The sequence below is a fragment of the Pollicipes pollicipes genome, unplaced genomic scaffold (genome assembly GCF_011947565.3).
Source record: "Pollicipes pollicipes isolate AB1234 unplaced genomic scaffold, Ppol_2.1 Scaffold_4295;HRSCAF=5057_pilon_pilon_pilon, whole genome shotgun sequence".
Classification (NCBI taxonomy): domain Eukaryota; kingdom Metazoa; phylum Arthropoda; class Thecostraca; order Pollicipedomorpha; family Pollicipedidae; genus Pollicipes; species Pollicipes pollicipes.
Genome location: NW_023596461.1, coordinates 42,305,884 through 42,330,465, shown reverse-complemented (window position 1 = coordinate 42,330,465; position 24,582 = coordinate 42,305,884). Strand labels below are relative to the sequence as shown.

The 24,582-nt window shown below is 60.1% G+C and overlaps 1 protein-coding gene across 13 annotated transcripts in view; it reads right to left on the bottom strand.

Annotated features, from left to right (window-relative positions):
- Nucleotides 1-24,582, bottom strand: part of trol (terribly reduced optic lobes) — a 113,130-nt gene that overhangs the window by 2,402 nt on the left and 86,146 nt on the right. For 11 of the 13 annotated variants that reach the window (XM_037219830.1, XM_037219831.1, XM_037219833.1 and 8 more), the window contains 33 exons: nt 24,081-24,282; nt 23,794-23,868; nt 23,314-23,473; nt 22,679-22,809; nt 22,201-22,375; nt 19,969-20,120; nt 19,270-19,599; nt 18,742-18,839; nt 18,191-18,321; nt 17,491-17,670; nt 16,397-16,546; nt 15,774-15,896; nt 15,132-15,312; nt 14,452-14,589; nt 13,536-13,954; nt 13,130-13,321; nt 12,138-12,301; nt 11,514-11,610; nt 11,103-11,262; nt 10,493-10,593; nt 8,252-8,521; nt 7,707-7,876; nt 7,018-7,240; nt 6,163-6,345; nt 5,413-5,562; nt 4,815-5,036; nt 4,495-4,657; nt 3,934-4,062; nt 3,483-3,601; nt 2,783-3,120; nt 2,168-2,288; nt 1,643-1,840; nt 34-246 (listed from right to left, as the gene is read on the bottom strand). In XM_037219830.1, coding sequence (XP_037075725.1) covers nt 34-246; nt 1,643-1,840; nt 2,168-2,288; nt 2,783-3,120; nt 3,483-3,601; nt 3,934-4,062; nt 4,495-4,657; nt 4,815-5,036; nt 5,413-5,562; nt 6,163-6,345; nt 7,018-7,240; nt 7,707-7,876; nt 8,252-8,521; nt 10,493-10,593; nt 11,103-11,262; nt 11,514-11,610; nt 12,138-12,301; nt 13,130-13,321; nt 13,536-13,954; nt 14,452-14,589; nt 15,132-15,312; nt 15,774-15,896; nt 16,397-16,546; nt 17,491-17,670; nt 18,191-18,321; nt 18,742-18,839; nt 19,270-19,599; nt 19,969-20,120; nt 22,201-22,375; nt 22,679-22,809; nt 23,314-23,473; nt 23,794-23,868; nt 24,081-24,282 — 5,858 coding nt within the window. Of the gene's footprint in view, nt 1-33; nt 247-1,642; nt 1,841-2,167; nt 2,289-2,782; nt 3,121-3,482; nt 3,602-3,933; nt 4,063-4,494; nt 4,658-4,814; nt 5,037-5,412; nt 5,563-6,162; nt 6,346-7,017; nt 7,241-7,706; nt 7,877-8,251; nt 8,522-9,003; nt 9,510-10,492; nt 10,594-11,102; nt 11,263-11,513; nt 11,611-12,137; nt 12,302-13,129; nt 13,322-13,535; nt 13,955-14,451; nt 14,590-15,131; nt 15,313-15,773; nt 15,897-16,396; nt 16,547-17,490; nt 17,671-18,190; nt 18,322-18,741; nt 18,840-19,269; nt 19,600-19,968; nt 20,121-22,200; nt 22,376-22,678; nt 22,810-23,313; nt 23,474-23,793; nt 23,869-24,080; nt 24,283-24,582 lie in introns of those variants that run through there. The other 2 variants (XM_037219835.1, XM_037219843.1) reach the window with 2 other exon arrangements.

Genomic DNA, 24,582 nt, shown 5'->3' with positions numbered 1-24,582 from the left:
GCGCGCGCTCTAGAAGAGCGATCTTCCACTCACCAATGTAGATGTTGCCGTTGGTGTTCATCATGGTGAGGTAGCCGGGCGAGGCGTCCGACTCGGCGCGCACGCCGTCCAGCTCGAGCTCGCCGTCGCGACCGGTACGGCGCGCCACCAGAGAGTGCACGAGGCCGTCGTCGACGCGCTGCGGCAGCGTGATCCGCAGAGGACCCGAGCCCAGCTCGAAGCTCAGCTCCGGCCGGCCACCGCGAACTGCCGGCACCAGCAGAACGGTCACGACGGGCGCGCGGCGACAGCGCCTGGGCTCCTGGGAGGGCCCTCCGGCTGCCGGCTCCGAGGGCTCTGATGTCGCCGGCTCTCAGGGCTCTGGAGTCGCCGACTCCCAGGGCTCTGGGGCCGCCGGCTCTCAGGGCTCCGGGCCGCCGGCTTCCAGGGCTCCGGGCCGCCGGCTTCCAGGGCTCTGGGGCCACCGGCTCCCAGGGCTCTGGGCCGCCGGCTCTCAGGGTTCTGGGGCCGCCGGCTCTCAGGGCTCTCGGACAGCCTGCTCCCAGGGCTCCGGGCCGCCGGCTCCGAGCGCTCCGGGGCCACCGGCTACGAGGGCTCTGGGCCACCGGCTCTCAGGGCTCTGGGGCCGCTGGCTGCGAGGGCGCAGGCAGCATCGGCGGTGCAGGGTGATGCTCGGCTGCTGCCCGGTCGCAGAACAGTGGGGCGGACCGAGGACCTCTGGCCGACACCAGGGCGCAGCGCTGACCGGCGTTTGGATAGGCAGGTCATGGTCTGGACCACGACAGGAGCTCAGGGCCGCTGACACAGTGATCATGAGGCATGCCAAAAACGCGGTCTGCAATGGTGGTTCGGTCGCCTTCATCAATAAAGTTAGTCCTAACGCAGGGGGGAGGCACCTGGCTAGGCGACGGTAGCAGCCATAAAGTGGCACCTGAGCACGAGCTGCCAAATACACTGAGCTATCAATTTAGTTCTGTCCAAAATAGTCCCTCCGTTTTGCGGCGCTTTTTAACGGGAATGTTCCACGTTTGAATATATGGAAGCAAAGATCAGGTATGATGAAATATGGTCACTTGTAGCTATTGCTATAATTGTAAGCGCAAAAGACTGCGCCAGACGACACGATTTTCTATTTAGCAAATGTACTTCTTAATGCGTTATTGTTTGATTACGTGATCGTACCTTACACAACATTGACTGGAAACCAATTGAAGGCCGTTAACTGTTATCCGTTATCGTACATTGGACATCGTCCTCACGAACGCCAAACATGAACGGCTCGACAACCATATTTTGTTCACCTTGATCCCCGCATGACTAATAGAATGACATGATTTGAATGGCGTTACCATCGCGTCGCGGATGTCAAGGTGACCTTGAAATAGCCCCCGTGAAATAGTCTGGACATATTCGCGGGCGTATGCCTCAGAGACCAGAAGGGCTTAGGTCTTAAGAACGACAGGGTAAACTGCAACGAATGATCTTCAACACGACTAATGCGGATCAAAACCCTTTAGAATATGGAACACTTCCTTCAAACATGCTGAGCCTCAGTGACGATAGAACCGTGTAGCTCCTTCTGAACAGAGCGATACAGATGACCGACTGCTGCGCGGTCCTGTCCCAACAGGCAGGTACTGACTGGCGATGGCTATGTAGTCCTGGCCAGCCCCAGGCTCGCGAGCCGTCTGGCCGTGGAAGAAGAGCAGGCCGTCCTCAAGCGTGGAGAAGGTGATGTTGACCGTCTCCGGCTCTGTGTTGGACTGGTGAGGCAGCAGCTCCAGCGGTAGCTCGGCGTACGAGTGCATGTCGAACCACAGATGCCTGCCCAGCTCCACCTCTGCGGGCGTCAGGGTGACGTCAGGCGGCTCGGCGTACGAGTGCATGTCAAACCACAGCTGCCTGCCCAGCTCCACCTCTGCGGGCGTCAGGGTGACGTCAGGCGGCAGCGGGACGGCTGGCAGCAGACGAACACGAGGAGACAACGCGTTCGTCCTCGCACTCGCTCGCTCGCACACGATATTCTGCTCCGGCAGCAAACATGGACTACTAACCAACTGCGCACTGCAAGCGGCGCGTGACCAATCCCAAATTGGTCTGAGGTACACTACAAAAACACAGAGGCGTGATCAGAGGCCGAGGTCGGTGCTAGCGTCGTGGCACCTACCGTCTTCGCAGTAGGGGCCGCCGAAACCGATCGGACAGTTGCAAGCGCTCACGCCAGCCCTCTGCACGCACTCTCCTCCGTTCTGGCACGGGTTATCTGTGGCGCAGTCGTCTTCGGACACCTGACGAACAGATCCAGAAGTGACTGACACCGTAAATCGCAGACCGCTAAACACGCGCATGCAGACACGCAGGACGGTGGCTCAACAGGCTCGTCACGAAGAGCTGGTGTCAGGCGGTACCAGCACAAGCGCAGCCAAGTAGTCTGACAATTCACATCAAGGATTTTCTCACCGCTTCCCAGACAAGAGTGCAGCATGGTGATGTTTTCCGTATGAAGGCGGCGGAACGGGAACATATATACGAGGAAAATGAACTGTCTGGCTCTGCAGTTGGACGTAATGTTTGGGCCCGTTGCAAGGGCGGGAATAGCTGTTCCCACTCCCACATCCTGCAACAGCCGACTCATCGATGACTAACAAGCTCGGACCGAGGGATGGATCTTCCCGGACCCAGGTGCCCCCTTCGTTGAACGGAGGACGACCACCTCGCTCCCATCCTTGCGAGACAGCAGAGCCGCACCTTTGACCATGGACGCGGTCACACCGATACGCACCTCGCAGCGTTTGCCGGAGAAGCCGGCCACGCAGTCGCACTGGAACTGGTCCGGCTGTCGTCCGATGTCGCGGCAGGCGGCGCCGTTCTGGCAAGGGCGCCTCTCGCACGGCAGCGACGGCGAGCACTGGCCCACGTTGGCCGCCTCCTGCCGGCCGTCGATCAGCGCCAGCTCGCGGTCGTCGACACGCAGCGAGCCGACACAGCCGATGAGGCCGCGCTCGACGCCGACGGCGTCGCTGACGCGCATCACCTGCGCGTCGACGCCTCCCAGGTACAGCGGCGTCTGCAGGTTGAGGCCGCGCGTGCTGCCGGGCGACTTGCCCTGCACCAGCTCTCCTGGGGGGTGGACAAACGGCCGGACAGTGCCGGCAGTGCGGTGTGGCGTGCTGCCAGGGCCTGCGTCCCCGCGCCCGCTCGCCTGCGTCGGCTGGGCACAGACTCACAGGCGCACAGCGGCGCACCAGGCGGGGCGGCTGTGACTCCGAGACCGTGAGTGCGTCTGCCCACTGTCTCGACTAGGAGACAAATCTCTCTAAATCATTGCCTCTCGAAAGCTTATCTAAACGCTTTACGGCCAAAGTTGCAGGACAGCAAGAGATCAAAGAATGGGAGCTCAGATAGCCTGTAAGTTTATGGATTACGGGAGTTCACAGACCGCGTCCGTTCCGTGGCGATCAGGTGCGCCTGCGCTGACTCACCATCGTTGACTCTCAGCGTGCCGTCCCTCATCTGCCGCGTGCCGGCAATCTTCATCCACTCGCCCTGTTTGACCTCTTCGAGGCTGCGCAGTACGGCGGCTCCCGTGCCGGTGTCATACCTGACAGCGCCAGCGCAACACTCAGCCGCACACGCTCAACGGCAAAATGGCAGCACAGGCAGTGGAGCGGAGGAATGAATGATTCTATTTGGTATTTTGTAAGCAGTTGTGTTATCTAACATGATCCGCATTCCGCCAAAACCAAGCTGGAATGTATTCTTTAAGACTTTCCTCCCAAGGGCAAGGAGACAGCAGGATGCAGATGCGAAAATGGGAATGTCAGATGGCAATGTAGATTGATTGAGAGCCATATGAAGGCCATGGCTGTAGCAACAGGGTAAAACAATTCTTAGCTGACCTCACACCGTCTCCAAACAGCCCGCATCTCTCACCTGAACTCCACGTGTCTGTCTTTGATAGTGAGGGCCACGAAGTCGCCTTGGCCCTGGTCATTCTGGGCAGCATACAGCAACAGCCCGTCCTCGACCTTCTCAGGCTTCAGCAGCATCTCAAACTTGACCCTGAATATCACGCTACATTTGTTTCGTGGTTCACATTTACCCCTCATCCTGCGCGTGTGGAAACAGGGACTTCGGTTTCATTTCGTTTCGTTTCCTTCACTGGAAATATCCGACTGCCCAGGTAGCCTTACATTCACGCCGACACCTTGCATACAAGAAAGCACTAACTTTTCAACTGACGCAAGAAAGCATTCGGCCCATTCATTTTCGGACGCACAGTTGAGAAAGGTCAAACGCACCCTGCTACAGAGCATGGCGCATGACTTCATATCTGATCAACGACGGCAGCTACGCACACCTTACAGCCAGTGGAACCATCGTCGTAAACATCGTTCCTCCAGTCAGTCGAGCCGCCTTTCACGGTTGCTCTCATCAGGAACATGCTAGAGGGGAAGGGGGGGGGGGGGGCGGCGGGGCACTGCCGCGACTCACTGTCGTATGGCACGCGGCGTGTCATAGGCGATGTAGCTGTCGCCGCCAAACTGCGGCTCGGTGATGACGATGTCCTGCTGGCAGCGGGGGCCTGTCTTGCCAAACGGACAGTAGCAGTCGAAGCCGCCAGGCGCGTTCACACAACGGCCGGCACCGCACGCGCCTGCGGGTCAGGTCAGGCATCTGATGAGCTGGACCTTGCCGCCGGCTATAGACAGCCAACTCAATCACAAGTTTCTGAATCGGGAGTGTAGAGCACATTTCATTCGCAGCCACCAGGCCCATCTGGTCAGCAGACCCGCTGTGGCCAGCAGACCCACCTGGGTAGCAGACCTGGCCGGCCTCGTCGCACGTGGGGCCGGTGAATCCGGGCGCGCAGAGGCAGCGATGGCCGCGCTCGTTGAGCGCCTCCTGACAGAGGGCGTTGTTCTGGCAGGAGGTGTCGGTGCGGCACACCTCGCACTGACGCACGTCTCGGCGGTCGACGGCGTCCGACTGCAGGCTGTAGAGCACGCCCGACACCGAGAGACGGGCCACGCAGCCTGGCCCGGCACGAGACCGTTAGAGCGGCCACCGGCGGGCACCGACCGGGGCCGGACAGTGCTAGCGTGCGCAGCGCGGAGGCAACGGCAGCATACCTGCTCCGGGCAACACTGCGTGCGAGACGGGCCTCGTGGTGTTGCAGGCACGTGACGGTGGCATTCTCCCCAGCGCGTGCATGTCATCAGCCAAAACCAAACAAACTAAAGCACTCGCCGACGCACGACGGTCGTAACCCGGTGAACCATCGTGAAAAGTCGCTCTTGGTGTAGATCAGCCACTGCTTATGGACGAGCTCCGATCGAGACGGCTTTCCGGCAAACATTTGTTCATCGCTAAAGCCCCAGGGGAAGCCACTCTCAGCGTGGATCAGCTCACCGGTGAATCCCTGGGAGAAGCCGCTCTCGGCGTGGATCTGCGAGAAGTCGGGCACGCCGCCGATGTAGAGCGGCAGCGCCAGATCCAGGCCGACATACTCGCCGTCTGTCTCGCCCGCCACCTCCGACTCGCCGTCCACAGTCAGCTTGCCTGCGGGGTGGGGGCCCCCGTCAGACGGCGCAGCGACGGGCTGATGCCTGAGCGACCCGAGACGCCGCCGCTGCTGCGGGTGCTGCGGCTGCTGCAGACGGCTGCTCGAGCTCCGACACATGTCGCGCGTGCATGGCGCAGAATGTTAAGAGTAAACTGCGCCATGAAAAATGGGAAAATACTGAAAACTGTAAACTGAAACATAACCTATTTTGATGGCTTTTCGACATTGCTAGCACTTTTAAGTGAAAAACGCGCGATGCCACGGAGACCATGCGTGTAAACTATGCGGACAATCTCCACCATGAAATAGCCTATCCTCTGTGCAGGTATCGTCACGCATGACAAAGACGTCTTACAAATACGCAACTGAGTGTCATTATATGGGAATAGTCCGAAAAGTCCTTGGAGCAAAGTATCCTTCGCAATTATATCCCTCTCTATCAGTGGCTCACTACGACCTTGCCCACTCTGATCAAATAGTTCTTCCGTGTTACACGCTGGGATCGGCGCGGCGCCGTAGCTCTCACGCTGATACTGCACTGCAGGCAGACCATATGCCAGGTATCCATGACAACGGCGGGGCGCCGTAGCTCTCACCTTGATGTTTATCACGCTGCAGACGGACCGTATGCCAGGTATCCATGACGACGGCGCGGCGCGACCGGATGATGGCCGGCGAGCCGCCCAGATTGAAGCGGAACTCCGGATAGCCGTCGGCGAGGCCGAACGACACGAAGTCGCCGCTGCCGCCGTCCTCCTGGCCGTTGTAGAGCAGCAGACCTGCGGCGGCGCGGCGGACGGTGGGAGAGGACCGCGCTGGCGCACCCGGGAGCAGCCCCAGCCGGAAGCGGCGAAGCGCGGGCACGCGCGCTGACGCAGTCAGAGCAGCACGCCGCATTCGCAACTGATCCAGCGGCGACGGGCTCTGATGCCTGTCTTCGTGCTGCCGGCGCCTTAACCCACACGACGGCTCGATCATCATGCCCCAGGGGTGTGCAAACCGCCCTGGGTCATAGCTGCAAACCGTCTTACTAATTGGGCTAGGGCGATTCCTTTCAGAGCACAGGCGACTAAAACAGCACCTGAACAGCGGGGCATGAATGTCTCTTTCGGCTTCCCAGCAGTTGTACTCCGTTCCAAGTCTCCGATCCTATCAACGGGCAGCCTCTTGCTGGGAGGCTGCGCCCGTCTAACCTCCTGTTGATAAGATGGCGAGTAGTAACAGTGCTACGTCCCTCAAAGATACTGCGCCGACGAGACCTGATGCTTTGCAGTGGCAGTGTAAGCAGGTACAGCATCCAAGCCATCGGCACCGAACCATGTTCTGGGGAAGTCTCGGACCTCGCACCAAATCCTATTCACAAGCAACATAAAACTGGACGCCACCGGGGACGTCGTCGTGGCCGCCACCACGGCAGACGTCACCAGCACTGCCAGGAATGGCCCACCCACCGGTGTTCCGGGCAGGCCGGAACGACAGCTCCACATCGAAGCTGAGGTAGGCATCCGGGATGGTCTCCAGGCTGACGTAGGAGTTGGGCGAGGCGCCGAAGGACGGCACCACGTCCGTCACCAGCAGCACCGTCGACGTGTCCGTCGACGACAGTGCGCTCCTGGACGTGCACACGTACATGCCGGCGTGGTCCACGCGCACCACGTCTATGGGCAGCGTTTCCTGCAGCAGGCGGGCGCGCGGCGCGTGAGGGGAGCACACACGGTGAGGGGGGACGTGAGGGGAGCACATACGGCGTGCAACGTGAGGGGAGCACACACGGTGAGGGGGGGGGGGACGTGAGGGAGCACACGCGGTGAGGCGCCAGAGTACGCTCTGGCGTGACGCGCTGTTCTGCGTCCAGCTCGCCTGCAGATGGCACGCCTGTTGAATCCGGAGCAAAGAATGATTTGTAGAAGAAATGTCGTATCTCCTCAGAAGTTCGGATGCGATACCTATTTAGATATTATGAGCTATCACGAATAAACCTGCCGCTGTTCCACCGTCAGACGCAATTCGCAAACGTATGACTGAAAGTAAGTGCAAATCGCCCCTTCGAAACACTTCTGTCATTCAAGATCCAGCCGGTCAGCTACTTCGGCCACGGCGTCCGTCTGAGCGTCAGTGGAGTCCCTCGGGGCCCACGCACCCGACTAGTGACCAGGCCAGCTGGCATGGGGCCGTCCGTCTTGGTCCATGTGTAGCTGAGGGGGCCGGGCAGCGGGCTGCGGCAGCGCAGCTCGACCGGCGCCGTCAGCCGCGCGCGCACCGTCTCCGGCACGGAGCGCTCCGGCACGAACTCGTTCAGGTCCGGCTCCGCTGCAACGGCGCGCGGCAGCGGCTGTCACCGTCACGCGCACGGTGCCGAGCACCAGCACCAGAGCACCAGCGCCGACTCGTTCACGTGAGTTGTCACAGCACCACGGCGGTCCGCGAAACCAGCCCGGAGCCACCCAGATCAGCCAACACACAGCGACCGAAGGGCAGCAGGGATGTCGGCAAGCCACCGATCAGACAGACCATCAGGTTGTTCACGAGGGAGCCCACCAGGCAACCCAGCACACCTCATCAATAATGATGCCCGACCCCGTCCGCTCCGATACAATGCCGTTTGCTCTAGATCCTGGAAAACCTCTGAAACAGCGGGCCAGCACACACCATCTCGCAGCGCCGCGCGCACCGCCCGCCACCCACCCTGTATGGCGAGCACGTAGTCCTCGTTGTACTGGGCGCCGGCGGGCGTGCGGACCGTGCAGCGGTAGAGACCGCCGTCGGACGGCTGCAAATCGCCCAGCCGCAGAATGTCTCCCCGGGAGATGGCGCGTGCCGGCAGGGCGGCGTTGACGCGCTCCCAGCTGGCGCGCGCGCCCTCCGCGCCGGTCACCTCGCACACCAGGTCAAGCGTGGAGCCGACGCGCGCCACGTCACTGGACGGCCGCACGCGAATCGACAGGTCGTTGACGGCTGGCGGCGGTTCAGGTCAGGTCAGGTCAGGTCAGGTCAGACCAGGGCTGATGGCGGCAGCGGGAGGGTTCTGAGTGACGTCAAACATGTTGCAAGGGTCTGTTAAATCCACGCTTAGGGCGGTGGCGAGCTGCAAGATAACGGTAATGTCGAATATATCTTTGCTCTTCCATTGCTCAAATTGAGTGGGAGCTTCTTTCTATCAGCGATGAAAAACAATCAAGTCCAAATTCGAGAAGGTGTTTGAGTTTTGACACTTTACATTTTTCCAAAAGTAAAGCGAACAGCGTTTTGCGACCGCTTCCAATAAAGCGTTAGTGGAAAGAAGCACATATTGCACATCAAAAGCACACCAAAAGATTGGAATAGCTTACAAGGAAGAAATGCAACGTACCTGCGACTGGCTGCCCTCACCCCAACATGGCGTTCATCGCTTGTACCAACTGGATCTCGGCGTAACCCATGCAGTACCAAACATGCGCTTCTAGAATACTACGAACTTTATTTTCTATAAGCTAACCTAAATGTTACACCGTATTGAAGCAGGCAGTGGCAGCAAAGTTAATGACACAACGAATCCCTCGAGAATTCAACATGGCAGTTATTTGTAAGCGTCGGTTGCTCTCGTTCCATTTCTTCCGTTGCTACTGCTTCGGCGCCTTGGCAGCTCTGAAAGTCTTGCCGCGTCTGCCGCTCTTCCTGCGCTTCTGGCCCTTGCGTCTCCGGAGGCGCCTCTTCCTGCCGCGCGCTCGGCCGGCCCGGGCCGCCGGCGGCTGGGGCGGAGGCGGCGGCGGCGGCTCGGCGGCGGTGCTCGCCTCAGCGGGCAGCGGCGGCGCGCGGCCCGCCTGGCGGGTACAGCGCGCCTCGTCCGAGCGGTCGCGGCAGTCATACTGGCCGTTGCAGAAGGCCGACAGGGGCACACACTCGCCCGAGCCGCAGGGGAACGCGCGCGGCGGGCAGCTGGCGGCCGGCGGCTGCGGGCCGCGCGCTGAGAGCAGGTCATGGTCACCTGTTAGCCAGCTGGCGACGGCGGCGGGCCACACTGCGGGGGACACCAGCGCCCGCCTGCACCCCGGCCACAGCGACACTCCCGCAGCCGGCCGGGTCGCGGCGCCGTGCGTTTACGTGAACATTGTGTGTCTGTAGGCCGGGTGTTTGTGAGCGAGATGCTGGTGTCCCCGAGCTTGCCCAGCGGGCGAACGTCAATCACCGGTTAGAGCATGACACATCTAGCTACCACCGTCTACAAGCATAGCATTATTAGGGCTACATAAACCCCATGAAAGGTATACTTATGCGTGATATCTATCAGAGGGAACGAAGTATGAAAACGTATAACAATGGGGCATCATTCCACGTCAAAACAGCTTCTGATTGTGCTTCGTCAGGTTTGGAGTCATCTTGAAGCATCAAGTTACAAAAGATGATCAGAAATATAGAAGAATAAATGATAAAGATTTGCCACTGGCTGCAGATGACGCTCGCCGGACTCGAATGACGTTATGTAAAACAAGGTCAGCCGACTGCTTCAACAAACACCAGATGGCAGACGTCATACGACAATTTCTATAGTATTCAATGCGTTATCTCTCTTCTCTCGAATCGACGTTTTCTTTGAAGCACATCGCTATAAGGTCTGTCCACTGTTAAACGGGGAGACCGGACAGGCCCGATCTGACGTGGAATGACACCGCATGTAACAATGCTAGCTAGCGGTCAGTCAGTTAGTACTGAGACCAGTCCTGAGCACCACTCGCCGGCCGGGTGGCCGCCGGCGCGCGCGGCGCTCGCGCCCGGGCCGAGCGGCCGAGCGGCGCAGGACTGCGCCAGGTTCCCACCGACAGCGGACCGCACCGGAAGCAGGCATGCGCGCCGACCTCTACGGCTCCATTCACGAGCTACGTGTGGACCACGCGCGGCGATAGAGCATGCCTGAGGCGGGGGCAGGGGCGGGCCGAGGGGGCCACTCACGCTGTACGGTCAGGCGCACGCTGGCCTGGCCCGACTCGCCCGAGAGCTCGCGGATCTCGCAGAAGTACGTGCCCGACATCGACTCGTCGACGTTCTCCAGCCTGCGGCACACAGCGCGGGTCGGGTGAGCGCCACACGCGGGGTGGGGGGGGGGGGGGGGGGGGGAGCGTCGGGTGAGGGTCAGGACGGCATGGTGGGGCAAGCAGCCCACTGAGGAGCGATACACTGTGTGACACCAGATGGACGGTGCTGCACGCACCAGGCCTATTCGTGGCTGTTAAGCACGATGACGGAGAGAAAACGAACACGTCGGGGAGTTCTGGAGCTACGTTTTCTTTAGCTGTCTGAGAGAGTGACAACCATTAAGGGTGGTCCATTAAAAAACCTGACGCTCTCGTCGGCGTCGCAGCCGCCCGGTCCGTATGCGCACGAGTGCTGCCGTCGACGATCTCTTTTTCTGGGTACAAAACCAATAAATAACACAAACAGCACCCGAGAGTGCCTCCGAGCTGTCGCTGCCGGCAGCACGCCGGCATCGCACAACGGATGCCGTTAAAACACTGTCGACCAGTCCGTACCCAAGCGTGTTGCCGCGCCGGTCCATGCGTACCTGAGGCTGTTGCCGTCGTACACGGCGCCAGGCGGCAGCGGGGCGTCGCTGCGGCGCCAGGTCAGCCGGCCCTCGTAGCCGGTAGTGTCGCAGCGCAGTGTCGCCGTCGAGCCCACGTACGCCGTGACGTCAGGGTCCAGTGACGTCACACTGGGACCGTCTGTCGGCGCGGGCCGGGTCAGGCGCGCAGGCCTGTGGCGTGGACGGACCCTCCCGGACCACAGCGGGATTATGCGGTCGTCAGCTGGCCAAAATTCGCAAGCAGTCGTACTCTGCAGGTCTTGTGTGGAAAGAGGTCGTCAACCTCCGTGCATTCTTCTTCAGTCCCTTATAGTTGCAGCATTCGAATTCCTCATGACTAAAGCGATAGCGGCATGTATGGGCAGCTGTGCGGGGCTCAGTTCTGCTCACCGTTGACGATGACCTCGGTGACGCCTTCAGAGCGGCCGGCCGAGTTGACGGCCGTGCAGAGGTAGCGGCCCGCGTCCGACACCGAGATGCCACGGAACTGCCAACCGGGCCACGTCTGTCACACAGCTGCCATTGCCATTGCGTAGCCATGTCATTAAGAAACTTTTCCGTCGTTGTGGGAAAGTGAACCAGCGTTCCGATCACCCAGGCAATAACCCGATCATGCTCGGGAAAGGAAGAAATGTCGGAGCCGCGGTGCTATTGTCAAACCTGCTCAGACCGTTGCCGATAGTCGCACGCGCTAAGGAGGTCCAAAATAAGCACTTCTTGAAAAGACGCATACGTCATGGGCGAAATAATTATCTATCTTAGCAGGTGAAGTGAAGAAATACATACTAGTTCTAAACGCCCAACCGGTGTGTTTTGTTCTCATCCGGATAGCCTGGTCGCCGCCGCGGGCTCACTGCCTTCAAATCAAACCAAGTCGCACTGCCTCCACTTCCAGACCCAAACAAAAACATCACACGCATTTCAACCAGACATCAGTTGCGCAGCCCTATCAGCCCACGTGCGCGCGCTGTTATGAACCGCAATGCCGTGCACAGCGGCGCGATCGGCGCTCACGTTCAGCTCGCCGCCGCGGACGGTGGCGGACGGCGGCAGCCGGTCGTTGACTTTGTCCCAGCGCAGCGTGATTGGCTGGTCGCCGGTGGCCGAGCAGTAGATGATGGCGTTGTCGCCGGGCCGAACCACTTGGCGGGCCGGGTTCAGCTGGATCCGGGGCGGCGCTGCACAACATGGGAGAGGGGCCCGTCAGCGGCGCTGCACAACATGGGAGAGGGGCCCGTCAGCGGCGCTGCACAACATGGGAGAGGGGCCCGTCAACCGCTGCACAACATGGGAGAGGGACCCGTCAGCGGGCGCACCCGCCGCCGGGGTCGGATCGGCGGCCAGGTCAGAGCTGACCGGAACACAGCTCTGCCTGGGCGTCAACAAAGACGGATGCAGTCAGAGGGCATGATGAGAACGCGTAAGTCTAAATACAGCTGCTAATGCCGTACGGCGCCATGGAACGAGACAGTATGGTCCATTTAGACGCGAGATGCTTGGAGTACGACAGCCTAATGTAATAATTCATCAGGGCTTGAAAAAAAGCTATCTGGAACTCTGTCTTACCTCTAGCTCGAATAGAGCAAGGTTTTCCTACAAAAGTGTGCAGACATGTAATGTACAAAATCAACGCTGAGATGTTTTCCGAATCACAATCGCAATATTTGCAGCATTTCGTTGGACTCTCCTGAAGCGCTTCATTTTCAAACTTGCTGATAAAAAGCCAAATCTCCCCTGACTCAAAATCTCGTAAACTTAACACCAGAGTTAAATGAATGATGAAACATTCTGCAAGTGTCATTTGTTCGAAGGCCAATAAAACGTTCAATCTGTGGCCGTTGTTTCGGAAACAATCACAACTACTAAGATACTGTAGGTATACCACAAATGTCGGACGGCCTTAAACGCTCCCAGCCATACGGGCGGATCCAGCAGCGAAACGACACGCACCGATGACCTCAGGTCAACCGGACACTGGAGTGGACCACGCCGGGCGGGGTACTGACCGATAACCTGCAGGGTGGCCTTGGCCTCAAAAAGCACGGTGCCAGAGACGCCCAGTCCGAGGCAGGTGTAGGTGCCCTCGGCGTCCTCCTGCACCTGGTTGATGTACAGCGTGCCGTCCCGGATCAGGTGGTCGACGGGCATATCGCGACCGTCCGACCGGATCCAGTTGATGTACACATCACGGTTGGAGCCTGGCGGAGAAGCGTCGGGCGATCACCGCGGGCGTCACCACGACGGCTGTCGCGGAGGTCAGTGGAGGGGTGACCGCAGGGACCACAAGAAAGGCGCTAAAATCTCGCCTCAACAAATCAAGTAACGCGTGACACAAGAGCCCAGCAAGCCCCCCCCCCCCTCCAGCGCCGCTCGTCGCGAGTTGGTTCGCGTCGGTTCAGGCGGTCGACCTACCGGCGACGTAGCAGACGAGCTCGGCACGTCCGTTGAGAGGAACACGGTACGTGTCCTCACTGGGCTGCACGCCGCCGTCGCCAGGCTGGGGCGAGGGCGGCCTCGGCCGCGGCCGCGGCTGCGGCTGCGGCTGCGGCCGCGGCTCCGGCCCCGGCTCCGGTCGGCGGTCGGGCCGCTCCACCACCATCTGCAGCCGCTGCTCCGACTGGCCGGCGCTGCTGCGCGCGCGGCACGTGTACACGCCGGCGTCCTCCTGCGTCACAGCGCCGATCTCGACCAGCGCCACGCCCGGCTGGGCACGGTCGTCCCTGGCCTCGCTGAAGAACGGCGTGCCGCTGCGGCCGCCCTCCCAGGAGACGGACGGCGTCGGGTCTCCGGTGGCACGGCACTCCAGAGTCACGCGCTGGCCCTCCCGCACCCTGCCGCAGGCGGAGAGCGTCAGGCGCGCTGCCGGCCCGTCAGGCGTCTGGCCCCAGCACGGCGAGGGCACCAGCGACAGCGCCGCCGCCGGAGGTCAAGTGCCGCACTTGGTGTTTGTCGAAGATGTCATCCTTGTTCCGTTCTTACTTACCTGTTGTCATTCGATGGCATTTGTGGCTTATCAGAGAGATGACTTCCGTTAATTCCAGAATCGGTCCGTTTAAAGCAAGTGCCTGATGGAGCTCCTCAGTCAAGTGGGTGCTATTCACGCCCGTGGTATTTCTACGTCTGCCAAACAGGCAAATGTGACAGCACAGACAACGAAATGTCACGCGTTACCTAGGCCTAGACAGCAGTAGTAACCTAACACTGCTCCTGTGTCTGTGCTGGGACCTCCCAGTGCGGCGGTCACCGCTGCTCTTGCCTTGCGGCACAGCATACAGCACGGCGCCTGCCATCGTGTCCGTGCCGCGACATGCACGCACGCAGCCCGCACCTGTACTGAGACGGCTGTGTGAGCGTGATGACGGGCGGCGACTCCACCGAGAGCGTGGCTGTGGCGCTGGTGGTGCCGGCCGTGTTGGTGGCCGTGCAGATGTACTCGCCCTCCTCCTCGCCCGTCACACGCAGGAATCTGCAGGCCCAGCCGCCCCGTCAGCTGAGAGGCCGGGAGATCGGGAGGCCTCGAGGCCTCGGGGTCGCTGCCGCGGGCACCGGCGGTGTCACGGGACTAGGCCAGCCTCTCAGAAGTCCACGGGTGGATAGCTAGACCGCACGGGAGGGTCCAACGCTTTCACGGTGGTAATGACCCAGGTAAGGTTAAGATTGACTACAAACAATGTCGTTTCTATGCACTAGCCTAAGGACATTAGTGATAGAATGAAATAACATCGAGCAGCGGATTTCGCGCAAGCAACAGGCCATGTTATAGGAAAACCATTTCAGATAAGTTGGTTCACACGTGATGGATTCAACACACTGAAGACTTTTGCTTGCACGGTGCGGGAGTTCTGAATGTCGCCTCTCCAAGCATGGATGGTCAAAACATAACACTAATTTTCACTTTTCCAATGTGGGATCATTTTCTAAGGCGTGTTAAACGGTCGCTACGTTTTATCGGCTTATTTTTCGACGAACGCTGATTGGTTGGTGCCGTGGCTTCCGGGCGCTGCTCACCTGATAACCCCGCCATCGAGCTGCTCGGCGGTGGCCGGCATCGGGCGACGGTCGGCGCGCGCCCAGCTAACGCTCGGCGCCGGCGCGCCGGCGTTCACACGGCACTGGAACAGCACCGAGCCACCCCGGCTCACCGTCTGCGCTCCCTCCGGATAGATCTCGATGGCGGGCACCTCGCGGCCTGTCGGAGCGGGGGGAGGGGGGGGGGGGGGTTAGTGGAACCGGCGCCGGGGGATGGCTTGCTGAGCTTCGAGGGCTTCGGGGCAGCTACGCGTCGCAGCAGGGGTGGTTAGGTCTGCGCAGTGTTAGTCACCTGAATAACTCTACCTTCATGCAGACCTTACCCACAGACTTGGCGGCTCCGGCACCAAGCCGCACGAGCTAGCGAGAACCGCTGTACAGCGTGGGCCGACAGTGAACACGTCGTCCTGGACACCGCTCGCCCTGGCCGTGAGCGTGCCCTGCGCCGTGTGTGGCGACCTCGAACCCCTGACACGGCGACTGTAGGCCACCGAGGCAGGGGCCTGAGGCAGGGTCCACACCCGCGCCCCCCTCGGCACGCGTTCAGTGCCCGCAGCCCGCCCGCTGCCATTGGTCGTCAGCGGGCGGGACGCGTGCAGGCGAGGCCCGCCTCACCGTCACCTGGCCGGGCGCCGCCGCAGCCGGCCTCATCCGAGCTGTCCGAGCAGTCGAACACGCCGTCGCAGACGAAGCGGCGCCCCACGCACTGGCCCGAGCGGCAGCGGAACTCGGTCGGCCTGCATGCTGCGGTACACCACAGTGGGCTGGTACATGCCGCACATGCCATGCCGCGTCAGAGCGCACCGGCGCGCCGCGCCAACACAGGCTCAGTGCATGCATCAATGAGACATGCTGGCTCTTGCGGCGGACGGCATCCTCACCGGTGCGGACCATGGAGCGCGCTAAGCTGCCAGTACAGTCAGGCGGCCTGCACGGCGTGAGCGGTAGTCCAGAATCACAACGCTGTTCCGCAGTGGCCTATGAAGATGGCCAACGCAAAGGGGAAGAGAACGACGGTTTGCAGGCGCACTATGCCCGTAAAATGACAGGCTTTGCCCCTGCATGTCAGTCAGGCCTCCACAGGGTAAAGCTTAGTCGGGTCATCATGGGGAATTCAGAGGCCGCAAAGATGCGCGCTCAGCAGGTATTTCCCGTAGCGATCGTATCCATTCTGTTTTACCTGAGCTGGGCGGCTCTGGCTGACATCACAGTACAGCTCGACAGAGTTATCCCTTGTGTTTTACCTGAGCTGGGCGGCTCTGGGCCGACATCACAGTACAGTTCGTCAGAGTTATCCCTGCACTGCACCACGCCGTTGCAGCGACTCGAGATGGGAACGCATTCGCCCGACAAGCACTCGAACTCCTCGGGCGCGCAGAAGTCGGACGCGGCGCCTGCAGGGTCGGGTGTGTCAGAAGCAGGGCGGCGGGCAGGCTGGCGGCGGCCGGCGGCACGGGCTGAAGCGGGCCACAACGCGGCCGAGAAGGGCAAAGCTCAGACCGCGGGTACAGACCGTGCTAAGCACTTGGTTGAGTCAGGCCTTTCGTGCTTTAAGGTGAATGGTAACGTAAGGGGAAAAACGCTGCAAATGGATACATGACGACTTCTTTGGCATGACTTTAGCCTCAACAATACCCGCCATCGACGAGACAAAATTTTGATAATTGTTAAGCGGTCTTCAATACTTCTACTCTAGCCATAGCTGAAGAGAAACGAGAAGAGCTTTGCCCTTATCTGGTGGAGGTAGTTTGACTCGCCATGTCCCAGGGCAGCTGTATATACATCTTCCATGTTAGCCACATGCTTCTGCTCCAGCACTACATACCACACGGATGCATATGAGCATGCTGCATGCTGATCAATTGTGTGTTTTTAGATCACATGCGAGCGGCGCACCGGGTCCCACATAGAAGCTCAGCGTCGCTCACCACAATGTCGTGTTACCTATTTATGAAACCAGCCTACCGGGAATGGGTGCACCGAAATCAACAACCAAAACGCACATGTGCAAACAAAATAATACTGTGGTGCAGCGTAGTCAGAATGGGCCAAAGGAAACCCTGCAGAAAGCAAGCTACATATGACCAACGAGACGACAGAGGCGAGGCCTCGTCCTCTATTGATGGCCGCTCGACGGCGACGGAGGCGAGAACCGAAAACACAGTCACGAGTGTGAGAACCGAAAACACAGCCACGAGTGTCTGCAACCCCAGCACGACGCCTCGAGGCGAGCGGGGGGGGGGGGGGGGCGACCGCGTCCAGTGGGTGGCAGCGCAGACCAGCGCGGAGCGGGGTGGGCGCCGCGGCGGCGGCGGCGGCGGCGGCGGACGACACTCACGCTCCACCTCGACGATGGCCGACGACTGGGAGGAGCCGGCCGGGCTGCTGGCCGTGCAGACGTACAGACCGCGGTCCGACACCTCGGCCGAGCTGATCACCAGAGAGCTGCCGCGCACCTGGGCTCGCTCCGGCAGTGGCCCTCCCGCCTTGGACCAGCGCACCTCCGGCGCGGGCGATCCTGCAGCCAGCCGGACGTGGCTCAGTCACAGGGCGGCGCTCGCGCGGCAGACGGCGCGCGCTGAAGTCAGGCAACTGCGTGCGTTCTCGCCGGAGGGAGATCCGGCATTGTCAGCTATTCCACGTGCAGATACTCCCTGCGCCGGGATCCTTCCAAGGCTGCGAGGTTGGTACCAATACATCGCCGCATGTCGCATGGATACATGGAACTTCTCTGAGAGTTTGTGGACGCCTGGCCGCTGTCAGCCCGGAGACGTTTGGCTACTGGCAGATAATGCCCGCCAGGATCTCACATTCTGAACGACAGACACACTGGGCAGCTGTCAGGCTGGGAAACGTGATCCCCCCATTTACTTCCTCGAAGTTTGAAAGTCTGAAAAGAGACCACAGCTAGCCACCCTCCCCTCCTCTCTCTCTCTCTCCCTCACAGATGGCGAGCGGCCTCTGAGGTGAGGTGAGGTGACCTCTGACCCACCGCCCTGCGAGGAGCGGGTGTCTGCTGTCCAACCGCGGCGACTCACCGTCGGCCTGGCAGCGCAGTTCGATGACGGTTCCCTGCGCCACAGTCTGCCGGTCGGGCTCGATGCGGGCCGTCGGCGGGTTGGACGGCCGTGAGGAGCCCACCACCTCCACCCTGGCGCGCACCTCCTCACTAAAACACCGCACGGGCGCAATGTAAAGTCGCATGACACTGCGATATCTTAACACATTTGGCCACGATAGGGAAGCCCATTAGAGGCGAAGTGGTGTTCCTAATTTTGACCAGGCACACCGCATGACATGCAACCACATGTCGACACACGTTGCAAAGGTGAATAGTTTGAACGACTATAAAGAACCAGAACACTCTTTGGTCACATAGTTCATAACTTCCTACAACCATCGGGTTTATAAGGCATTTAAGCGTGTTCGCGTGCTTGCCATTGTACTCTGTGTTTCTCTTCCTGTCGTCACTGACACCAGACAGGATCCGTGGTGCTCCACGCACATACCTGTATCCGCACATACCTGTGCTCATCGCACGCACATACCTGTGCTCATCGCACGCACATACCGTGTGCTCCCCGCTCACCTGTATCCCGACGAGATGGTAATGGTGCAGACGTAGATGCCCGAGTCCTCTGGCTGGGCAGCCGGAATGATCAGCTCACCTCGAATGTCACTGGCCCGCTGGTGGTCACATGTCAACGACGGGTCACTGGACACAGCCCAACTTGGCCGCCGGTCACCGCCGCGGCATAAAAGTCAAACACTGGCACATCAAGAGAGAAAGGAACTCCCATGGTGGATCAGCTGTTACTTCAGATAGAGGTGGTGTTACTTTGCGATGCCAAGCGCTCTGCCCATTTTGTAATAAACTTTAGCGGTATTTTGACCACATGAGCGCCATTCCTGCAGACAGACTGCTTATCCACCAAGTCATGGTGAGGCTGAGAGGTCAGATATTTAGCCAGTCTGCCACAAATTCAACCCGGTACGACTCAAAGACCGTAAACCTCTACCCCTTCCAGTTCTGCCAGCGCCCACAGCTTCCACACTCACTGCCAATGCCTGCTCCCGCCCCGTCCCCGCCCAGCGGGTGGGGGCGGCCTCGCCATACCTGCGGCAGCGGCCGGTCGGCGCCGCTCCAGGCCACGCTGGCGCTCGGGTCGCGGGGGCGGCACGTGATCCGCACCGGCTCGCCGGCGCGCACCGACACCTGACTGGGCACCACCTCGCCCAGCCTCTGGCCCGGCTCGGGCCGTGGGCGCGGCTCGGGCCGCGGCTCGGGCCGCGGGTTGGGCCGCGGGCGCGGCTCCTCGCCGCCGCTGACATAGATGATGGTACGCGCCGCATCTGAGCCCACTGGGTTGGTGCCTGTGCACGTGTACTCGGCCTCGTGCACCTTGCGCACGGCGCCGATCACCAGCACGCCATTGACGACAGACACCTGGCGGAGAGGTGCGCGGCTGGTGAGCAGGCGGCGCGCGGCAGCCGGACGGATCATGCCTGGCGGACGAGGCCGGCATAGGTGACGGACGCACGGCAGCTGGGCTTGTGGCGGCCTGCCGCACCGGGCTGGAAGGTGGGACGCATGTGACGAATGGGAGCTGAACCGGAGGTAACGTAGAAGACTGAAGCTGAGCTGGCGATAACCTGGCCAGGAGGAGCTACACCTCTGATGAATGAAATCAGCCCTGGGAACACCAAACACCGGGCAGACAAATCCTTTACCCCGCCCAACACTCACGAGCCGCCACCAGCCTCTGCGGCGGACGCGAGGGCCGCACCCCTGCCGGGCACGACGGCCGGTACTCACGTCCGGCTCGAGGCGACCTCCCCGGCCGCCGCTCCACTCGAGCCGCGGCGCCGGGCTGCCCTCTGCCGAGCATTCGAACTCCGCCGGCTCGCCGGCCGTCAGCTGCAGGTAGCGCGGCGAGATGGTGACGCGCGGTGGGCTGGCCTCGCCGCCTGGCGGCGCGCCGCGAAAACGCGAGTTAGCCGACAAGCCGTCAGGGATACGTCGCGCGTTGGGTGAAGCTTGGCGCGGGTCAGCGGCACTGGCTAGATATTGTTCTTTGACGGATGGACAGCGTGCTGACATGGGACCCGGACGGCCTCGTCAGATTACGGTACGCGTGGCGTAGCTCGACGTGGACTAGGCTCTAATGACTAGATTTGGGACTCGGTATCAGCCTGCTGTGGACTTTATGACCTCCCTCAGAAAACAGCCTGACGTGTTGTCCTTTTACTTGACAAACGTATTATGCATATATACACAATCTACTAAATAGCATTATACACATTCAAGGTGCAGCATACACAGTATGTACAAAATACGTTTGTTCCATAAGGCATCAGAAACAATCTATGAAGCATCAAATGCAAAACTAAGTAACTACATTACGGGCATATACGGTTTATATTGATTCGCCAGTATTAGGATCATGCGGCCTACGCCCTAGGGTGGCAATGGACACAATGATTTAATCTATTTCAACCTGCACAAAACTAAAATACAACTACCGATGGAATAAAACAATCCCAGGTGAAAAACTCTGCATTTTGGAAGTAAAGCAACGAACCTGTTTACTTCCACACATGAATAGTGCATTGCATATATGCGTATGCCAAATATCCTGTGCACATTGTTCAGAGCACATTTGATCAACATGCTTATAAGAACGCGCGAAATAAAACATCCATGGAAAAAGCTAACCTGAATAAAAAGGAAAAAGCTCGAAACGAATATGCCGACAATAGGGGCTTTCACATGCATTTATCTCCAAAGAGGTCCACAACTTTTCTTACTTTGCGATTCAATTGAAGCAATCAAACACGAAATGGAGAAGTTGGAGATAACGGCATGTAAGAGCTTGCAGGTGCCGGCGTTTATATATAAGTATTATTTACCCTTCCTACCAGGGAGAGCGTGGGTGGAGTGAGACACAACGAGAGCCAGGAGCACACTGATCAACAAGAGCGTCGGATTGAGGAGAGAGCCAGTACCTTGCGCGCCGTTGCCCGCTTGCAAAAGGGCATCAAGTCACCACGTCGCATTCGGAATCCATGTCATCGCAACGTTTTTGAAATACAAACACTTGAAATATCGAACAGGCCATGGCTGGACGGATCAACTGCTTGTGTGTCAGGAAATACGAAACTTTCGGAGCAAGATGCTCGTGTTCCTCAAACTGGGGGATCGCACAGATGGCATGACCATACGACAATTACGTACCTCTCTCAGTGTGATAATTACTCGGTTCGAGTTTTCTTGTGGTCTGACGTATGCACGGTCGCATCACTCCGGCACATAATTCAGGCATGCTCACAGTTCGGGCGGCAAGTATTGTTCGAATTCCTAACCTCCGAAGCAGAACCTCCTATCATCAGCCCCGACTGCGAGATCACCTTCTTCGCAACCTCAGCTCCGACTCGTTGGTCACCTACCCTCCCCCCCCCACCCCCAGTTCTGGCTCTTCGGTCACATACTTCCCACCCTCAACTCCGACTAATCAGTTGCCTACCTCCCAACCCCAGCCTCGACTCTCCGGTCACCTACCTCCCACCCTCAACTCCGACTCCTCGGTCACCTACCTCCCAACCCCAGCTCCGACTCTTCGGTCACCTACCCTCCACCTCCAGCCCCGACTCCTCGGTCACCTACCTCCCACCCCCAACCTCGACTCTCCGGTCACCTACCTCCCACCCTCAGCCTCGACTCTCCGGTCACCTACCTCCCACACTCAACTCCGACTCCTCGGTCACCTACCTCCCACACTCAGCCTCGACTCTCCGGTCACCTACCTCCCGCGCTCAGCCTCGACTCTCCGGTCACCTACCTCCTACCTCCAGTCTCGACTCTCCGGTCACCTACCTCCCACCCTCAGCCTCGACTCTCCGGTCACCTACCTCCCACACTCAACTCCGACTCCTCGGTCACCTACCTCCTACCTCCAGTCCAGACTCCTCGGTCACCTACCTCCCACCCTCACCTCCTCCAATCGTTTACCTGCCTCCCACCCTCAGCTCCGACTCTTCGGTCACATACCTCCCACCCTCAGCTCCGACTCTTCGGTCACGGTCGACACGGAGTCACGCGCCTCGCACACGTAGACGCCCGAGTCGGCTGAGATGACGGCGCGGATCACCAGCAGGCCGCGACCGTCGTCCGTGGCGCGGTCACGAGGCAGCTCGCCCGAGCGTTTGTACCAGCGGATCGTCACCTGCGGCAGCCGTCACAGTCACGTCACGTCACGCCACGTCACGTCACGTCACACGGCTGTCATGACTGAGCCGGTCCGGCGCGAGAAGTCGTCAATGTGCGCGGCACAACTGCGTCACTGCTGGCAGCGGCGGGCAGGGCGGCGTCTGCAGCGCATATCCCGCCCACACTGACGCCACACAGACCAGGGAGAGGAGACCGCCACTGCGCATGTCGCCAACCCCTAGGCGCGACTTCCGCCGGTCGGCTGCGCCTCAGCGCGCAGCCTCTGTGCCCGTCGGAAGGCCCCACTGACGTCACTCACCCTCTCGCCGGTGCGGGAGCGCCCCGAGCAGCGGAAGCTGACCCTGTCGCCGACCTGGGCCACGATGACTGGCTCACTGATGGTCACCGAGATGGTCGGCGGCGGGCGGGTGCCCGAGCCGGAGCCGTCGTCTGGCGCAGGGAGCGCCCAGGTCAGAGCAGCAGCGGGTCAGGTCTCGGCAGGGGAGCATCCAGGTCAGGACAGGAACGGTGTAGGTCACGACAGAAATCAGTTAACGGGAAACCAAATACGAGTTTGGAAAGGTACAGGCCTATGCAAAGACAGGCAGCGGTCATGGGGAAGGGCCAGATAAGAGACACTTTAACACTAGAGGCTGAGTAAATACAACGAAGGATAGGGGAATGACCAGCAGATAATATACACAATCGCAGTCGGCGTTCATTCAATGAGACACGCTGAATGTGGGTCATGCACTGATGCCCTTGAGAGGGATTATCATTGCATCCGAACGAGCGGAAGACAACCAGCTTGGATGTCCTGTCCGCAACTTATCTCAGTACCCGGACCCCGCCCGTCGCCAGTGGCACGTTCTCCATGCGGACCTGGACAACCCTCCGCGTTCTCATCGGAGCGTCACGGCGAGTTGCGCGGCGAAGGCCGACTGCAGCACTCACCTTGCTGCTGGCAGTACTGTCCCGTGTAGCCGGATCGGCAGCGACACTGAACGCGCCGGTCCGGACCCAGGAAGCAGCTCTCCTCGTTGCCGTTGCACGGGCAGGGCCGGCAGGTGCCCAGTGGCTCGGTGCTGACCCGGTAGTGGCCCGGCGCGCAGTCCTGGCCGGCGCACGAGCTCGCCGGTCAGACACCCCGGCGCAGCAGCACACCGCGCCGGCTTGAGCGGTCAAGCCCCAGTTGCATTGCTGAATTGTTGAGGAGCAAAGACCACGAAGAGCGTGGGAACGAAGAACGCGCTCGAGAACGTTTTCGTTCCCGGCACTGCTTAACGTTGGCATCATGCATGTTCTGGGGCCGTTTAATTCACGATTTTACGACGTGAGAACAAACGCACCGAACTCGCAAGTCAATGAAGGCGAGGATAAGTAACATTCTCGTGGATATGTGTTGTGAGAGGTAGGCGGCTGTAGGTCGCTCACCTGGCACGACAAGCCGATGTACTCGCGGGGGCAGCGGCACTGCTCGATGCCAAGCGCCCGACCCTGCTGGGTGTCCTGTCGAAACACGTGCACACCGAAATCAGGCGACCATACCAACGAGACACGCCCGCTGGGTTCGGCGACTCACAGGTTTGACCCAGTCTCCATAGCCATAGCCATCTCCATAGCCAGTCAAACACGGCACCCACCCCACCCCAGCTAACACGAACTCTCCAATCTGCCCAGAGGCAGGGGGCGGGTGCGACGGCCTGTCCGACGCCACGCACCGTAGGAATAGCTGTGTCCATGACGACGTTGCTGAGGTAGGTGCTGCGCATACTGTTGGAGTAGGTGGCGCGCACGAGGATGGAGCCGATGCCGCTGAGCGCCGTCATCAGGTCCTCGCGGGTCGAGGGCTGCACGGTGCGCGCGGCGTCCAGCAGACTCCAGCCTGCCCGCTCCGACAGCTCCACCTCGAATGTCCCCGTCCTGTGGGATGCAGAGACGGCGGCCGTGCAGTGACGCCAGCATCAACTCCTCCCCCCCCCCCCCCTGCAACTGACTGTACAGTGTACAGCGCTGCGGCACTAAGATCGTTGGTGGTGCCTGCGTAGCCGTGTTTTATGCTTGAACGCCGAACGGGCACATAATGGCACGGTAGTTATCATACAAACTTCAGACGAGAGCCTGCACACAGTGGCTTTATCCAGGGGATGTAAAAACGCCGCAAACTGCGCTCCGTTCGCAACAGCTCAGGACTAAAGCCCAAGCTTCACAGCTCAGCACTGC